At 52.6% G+C, this 6,276-nt stretch overlaps 1 protein-coding gene across 1 annotated transcript; it reads right to left on the bottom strand.

Moving 5' to 3' along the window:
- Positions 1–1,520: 1,520 nt before the first annotated feature.
- On the bottom strand, positions 1,521–5,721 carry RNF186 (ring finger protein 186). Its single transcript, XM_084965745.1, has 2 exons — positions 4,790–5,721; positions 1,521–3,844 (listed from the first exon to the last, which is right to left on the bottom strand). Exon 1 carries the CDS (start codon positions 5,538–5,540, stop codon positions 4,860–4,862), a length of 681 nt encoding a protein of 226 aa, XP_084821871.1. The 5' UTR covers positions 5,541–5,721; the 3' UTR covers positions 1,521–3,844; positions 4,790–4,859.
- Positions 5,722–6,276: the final 555 nt, after the last annotated feature.

Consider the following 6,276-nt stretch of genomic DNA (forward strand, 5'->3'; position numbering starts at 1 on the left):
AAAGTGGGGGGATCCCATCTCTTCTTCATTCTGCACCCTCAGGCCAGGAGGCCCACATACCGTGAGCACTTGCAATGTGCTGGGACTGTTTCATCTGACACTGCAACATGCCTCAAAGTCTCAACTCTGCAGTTGGACTTCTGCAGTCTGCTCTTGGCGCCAGCGCTGCCTCGCTGAGCCAGTTACTTAACCTCTCTGTGCCTCAGCATCGCTGCTGGTAATTTGGAGGTAATCATAACCTACTTTATAACTTATGTGTTAACTATGTAATGCACTTCACACTGTGCATTCAAATCATGTTAGCCACTATTGTTTTCTCATATTACTGAAGACATTGCGGATGTGGAAGCTGATGATGGAACAGGTAAATTCTAGCATCCAGGTTTTAATGTTTCCTTATTAATAAGATTGAATAGGGGCTCCTATTGCGGCTCAGTGGGTTAAGAACCCGACGTAGCATCTATGAGGAGGTGGGTTCCATCCCTGGCCTCGATCAGTGGGTTGAGGATCCGATGTGGCTGCAAGCTGGGGCCTTGATCACAGATGCAGCTCGGATCTGGTGTTGCTGTGGCTGTGGTGTAGGCCTGCAGCTACAGTTCTGATTAGACCCCTTTCCATTACGCCACAGGTGCTAGCCCTAAAAAGAAAAAAAGAAAAAAAGAAAAAAAAAGATTGAATAAAATAGGGTGGGTCTGTCTGTTCTCATTATTCCTAGAAGGGCTTTCTAAAACCCAGCCTATCTCTCTGTCCTTGTCCTCTCCCTTCCTTCTTTACCTCCTTAGCATCCCAAGTGCTCTTCCAGGGATTATTTCACTAATTCCCCCACAGCCCTATGAGATACGTCTTCTAACCTGTTTCATGGCCAAGGAATCTGAGACGCAGAGAGGCACGGTGACTTCTAAGCGGTGAGAATAGAATTCAAGCCAACTCAGTCCGACTCCAAGGCCACGACTAGTGAGATGAGGCTGATGGGGATGAAACTTGGGCTCTCCTCACACTTCCTCTCCCTCCTTAGGACCTAAGCACAGAGTTCTCCACCACGTTGGCCCACCCTGGACAAGGGTCCCACTCTCACTGGCTTCTCCATCCCATCCCCAGGCTGGCCCCCTGCTCTCTGTCAAACCCTGCAGGCCCTGGGGAACCTGCTCACCCAAGGGGGTTAAGGACTGATGGTAAAGGCAGCCTGTTGGGACCTGGGAGTCTCGTCCGGTAGCATTATGAATCCTTGTGGAGGCCCGGGAGGGGCGTGGCATCCTCCCCCACTTTACTGGGGAGCGAATTAAGGCTCAGAGAAATTCTATGGCTTCTACTGGTCACATACTGAGTCAGAACCTTGGCCTGCCTCTCTTCTTCCTTCCTTCCTCCCTGCTTCCCTCCCTCTCTCTCTCTCTCTCTCCTTTCTTCTCTCTTCCGCTCTTTCTTTCCTTTTTTCTTTCCTTCTTTCTTCCTTCCTTCCTTTCCTTCTCTTTCTTTCCTTCCTTTTTCTTTCTTTCCTTTTTCTTTCCTTCCTTCCTTCCTTCTTTCGTTTCCTTCCTTCCTTCCTTCCTTTCTTTCTTTTCTTCCTTCCTTCCTTCCTTTCTCTTTCTCTCTTTCCCTCTCTCTCTCTCTCTCTCTCTCTCTCTCTCTCTCTCTCTCTCTCTCTCTCCCCCTCCCTCCCTCTCTCTCTCTCTTTCTTCGCCACCCCACAGCATAAGGAGTTCAGGGATCAGATTCAAGCTGCAGTTGCAACTATGCCGCAGCTGTGGCAAGGCCGTATCCTTAACCCACTGTGCTGGGCTGGGGAGCAAACTTGGCATTGATTTAACTCCCAAGATGCTGCCGCCAATCCCATTTTGCCACAGCGAGAACTCCCTGCCTCTCTAGTTTCTTCCACTCGCACCTGTTTGCAGCAGTGCCTATTTCCTCTGCTCCTCTCCAGGGCAGCCCTGGCCCAAACTGGCCTCTGGTGCTCTCTGTCCCAGCACTGGCAGGAGCCAGAAGGTACCCAGGGACTGGATGGGCTTTAAGATAATGGGACAGAAGTGTCAGAACATCTTGGCCCCATGGGGACAAAGGGCACACTTCAAGGAGGCTGGGAAGGGGTGGTAAAAATCAGGAAAGCCATTTCATTTCATCACTCTCTTTTCTTTCTCTTAGCATAGACAACAGATTCTAGAATTCTTTGGCCTCTCTGAGCCCCTGACTACTGATATTTGCAGGCTTCTCAGGTTAGTCTCCTATTCTCCCACACAAGCCCCCAAGCAGTGACCAGCTTCCGGGTTGTTCTGGAATGGCAGACAAAGGAGGCAGCATGTTGGAGCAGAAAGAACCCTGAATTGATTTCCTGGGGGCTCTGGCTGTGGCTGGCTGTGTAACCTTAGGCAGATGAATTCATCTCTCTGATCCTATCTCTTCATTGGCAAGATGGTCTCTATGTCATAAGGTTGTTATGAAGACTTGGCTAGACAATGGACATAAAGAAGGAGTTCCCGTCATGGCTCAGTGGTTAATGAATCCGACTAGGAACCATGAGGTTGCAGGTTCAATCCCTGGCCTTGCTCAGTGGGTTAAGGGTCCAGTGTTGCTGTGAGCTGTGGTGTAGGTCGCAGACGCGGCTCGGATGCTGAATTGCTGTGGCTGTGGTGTAGGCTGGCGGCTGTAGCTCCAATCTGACCCCTAGCCTGGGAACCTCCATATGCCACGGGTGCGGCCCTAGAAAAGACAAAAAAATAAAAAATAAATTAAAAAAAGTGGTTAATGCAATGCTTGGCACATAGTGAGCACTCAGGAAACATGAATCCACCATTGCTTTGGTAGAATGGGTGTTGTCATTTGTAACTGAAACCTCGGTGGAAGTTATCTGCTTGCTGGAGGGTCCAAGAACTAGATGGGTGGGAGTGGAGGGGAACGAGGAGAGAAGGTTCATTCCCTGTCATGCTGGCAACCATCCCAAACTGCACATGCCTGAGGCCAGGTCTGGAAATGCCAAATAATTCTCATCATTTATTCATCCCAGGGAGACAGGGTGTTCTCCAGGCCCCCTTGGCCTTGGCTTGAGAGTGTCAGCACAGGTAAGCCCACACGCATTCGGCCACTCGCCCTTCCAGCACCAGGAATTAGTAAGGCCAATAGCGTGGATGTCACAAAGTTGCCCTGGAAGTACCTTATAGGAAAAAGAAAGGAGTTCCCTTTCGGCTCAGCGGGTTAAGGATCTGGTGTGGTCACTGCTGTGGCTCTGGTTACAGCTGTGGCATGGGCAGGGGACTTTTGCATGGCATAGGTGCAGCCCCCATCCCCAAAAAAGTAAGACCTTTTTCCTTTTTTTTTTTCAGATTGCAAGAACAGCTAATGGCATATTTTGACTTTTCTTTGTGGGACTCCACAGGGGATGTGACTCATGCTCATTGTGTAGGGACCCAGCAGTGCCCTCAGCTTCTTTGCTTCAGGGGACTTAGGAATAATCCAGTCCTACTAGCTCATTTTGGGGAAATGAGGCGCAGAGAGCTGAAAGGCATTGCTCAGCAACACATACCCAACCACTGGGCCAGGGCCAATGATCCCTCCCTCCCCGTGATGTGGTGGTGGTATTCTCCCATCCTTTCCTGGCAAAGGTACCATCGCCCTGAACAAGCATCCAGCCTGCACCTGTCATTCCACCAGAAAGAAAGGGGGGCGGGAGGGACAATGGAGTGTGCCCAGCGAGCCTGTCCGAGGTTTCCGGTCTGCTTCCCAATTATGGGGTCTTTGGAAGAAAAAAACGTGACATTTCTCACCTTTCACTCCCCTGCACTCCATGGGTCCCCCATGGCTGATGCCTGACCTTGGCAGCCATAGAAGGTCAATCCCTCTTGCAGAAGCTTCCTCTCTATTATGGAGCAGAAATGGTGGAGAGAAGACATATAAGCCTTTCAGATGACCAGGACTCTCAGGGGGAGGCAGGAAAGGTGGGGTTATTGGAGAGGACCGTTGCATTTATGGAGCCTCTTATCTTTATGGCAAAAGCTCAGATGGGCACTGAGATGCAATAATGAAGAAATCAACACCCATAAAGTTTTGGTTCAAGAGTGTGGGGCTGTATGCATCAGATGGGCAGCTGGACCCCTGGTGGGCGGGGGTGGGGGGATTCCTTGTAACCCTGAGATTTTCTGATGACATGGAGCTGAGAAATCCTGGTGGAGCTGCTGGGAATAAATTCCCAGATCCACTTGTGTCCTCTCCAGTCCTCCCCAGCTTGCCAACCAAAGGTGGTCACCCACCCCGCCGCAGCAGAGGTACCAGTCCTGCACACAATTCTCTCCCTTCATCCTTGGGGGCAGTCTAAAGAGAGATCTGAACCACCAGGACCTTTGGGGAGGTGGGATGGGCATGAGACAGGCAGAATCGGGGGACTCGGGAGGACTTCCTGTGGGCTCTGGCTTTCCAGGAGGGAAATGCGCACCAGCCAGAAATATAACAAACTGCACCCCCCCCAACCAAACCAAAGCAAACCAAGAAAAGGCCAGATACATAAATTGCAAAAAAAAAAAAAAGTTCTGTTCTATTTGTTCTGCAATAACATCAATATTTGCAATACTTTCATCAAGGTGCAAACCAGGAGCATTGGAAGAAGAGGAAGAGGATCCTCCCCCCTTGAGGCATTCAAGTCCCTTGTGTCCCCTCCTTCATCCCCAGCTAGCTGTGCTGTAGCCTGGGCCGGCAAAAGTCTGTCGTCCAAGCACACAGTTCTTGACCCAAGACAGCCATTCTGGCTTTTGCTTGCAAGTCCTGCTTTCATCTCCCAAGGGAGCCGGTCAGAGGTGTAGCCCCTTACCCTGTTCCCTGTGCCAGTAAGCGGGCCGCAGAGGCAGAAGGTGGTGCAGGGACCACCCGTCAGAGCGTGCTCAGGCAATGGAGGCGATCTCGCTGTGTTTCCGCTCTCTGCAGAAGAGGGTCCTGGCGGAGGGCCAGCAGCAGTTGCCCTGGCTGTTGGGGTGACAGCAAAAAATCATAGACAGCAGCAGGGCCAGGGCGACGAGGAAGCTGAGCACCCATCGGATGACGCCTGGGTAGATGAAGGGCAGGATGAGGGCGATGAGCAAGACCAGGAGGAGCAGGTGTGCCGCCAGGCGCCGGGCTGCCATGCTGTTGGCACTCGCCACGTCCTGCTCATCTTCTGCTAAGCTGGGGTGTCCTGCAGTCAAGGTGGCCCCATTTGCCAGCCCCTGAGGACAGAGCCGCACCTCGGGGCCTGGCCGGGCCAGCCGCCCCAGCACGGCCTCCTGGTCACGCAGGGTACAGACGAGGCCCCCGGGGACGGCAGTGGCCTGGCGGCACAGTGGGCAGGTGATGGACCAGGTGTCATCCTGCACGTACAGCAGCAGCTTCAGGCAGACAGCACAGAAAGCATGCTGGCAGCCCAGGAGCTTTGGTGGCCGGGCACTGCTGTAGGGCTCCCGGCACACCAGGCACTCCAGGTCGCAATCTGTGGAGCCACGATGACCCCCAGCGGGGCCCTCGGTGTTGGAGGTGGTGGCTTCTTTGGAGAGAAGCTGGGGCTGCTGCAGAAACCCAGTGCTGGCCATTCTGGGTACGGTGGCCACTGGGACGCAGCAGCTCAGGGCCTGAACATTGACAGGGAGTGTCCGCTGCTGTCCGTGGGACGTGGATGTGGTCTGACCTCAGGCTGGGCGTCTCAAGTCTTCTTTTCCTTCTCGTCATCAGCCGTCTGGCTCCACTCTCCCAGGGCTGCTCAGCTTGTTTCTTGGCTCACGTTGTCCCTTCAGTTATTATTATTTCTTTCCTTGAAACCCAGGGTTAATCAGTAACTTGCGGGCCTGGAGACTTTGAATTGCCTGATAGAAGGGCCAAGGGGGCAGGGCCAGGGCATGAATCAGGATTTTCCTGTTGGGGCCCGTGCCTCATGAGTGCCCTGGGGACCAGGGCTTGTGAGCTTTGGGATGTTTAGAATCCCGCCCCTCTCCCACCCCACCCAGGAGCCTTTTAAGATGCAGATTTCTAGGTCTCAGCCCCAGCGATGGAGATTCAGCAAGGTCTGGATGGGATCTCAGAACGTGCACAGTTGGCAAACATCATCACGATTTGAACACAGGTGGACCTGCCCTGGTGGGTTTCAGACAAAACCAGCTGGATGTCGGGATTGGCAGAAAACATTTCATTTGGGCTTTGAACACATTTGCAAGCAGGTGGCCTCGTGAAGAAGAGAGAAGTGATGGGAAAAGTATCCTGAGTAGCTGGGGGAGAAAGTCCAGCCACACATAGTAAAACCCAAACCACCCACAGGTGTTTAGCATCTGCTAC

The sequence above is a fragment of the Sus scrofa genome, chromosome 6, assembly GCF_054392235.1.
Source record: "Sus scrofa isolate SSC_HxYL_T2T_F1_AM1 chromosome 6, Sscrofa_HxYL_maternal_Yorkshire_Landrace_v2.0, whole genome shotgun sequence".
NCBI lineage: Eukaryota > Metazoa > Chordata > Mammalia > Artiodactyla > Suidae > Sus > Sus scrofa.

Excerpts from the sequence above, each read along its gene's own strand:
- RNF186 (XM_084965745.1), bottom strand. The coding sequence starts at position 5,540 with ATGGCCAGCACTGGGTTTCTGCAGCAGCCCCAGCTTCTCTCCAAAGAA.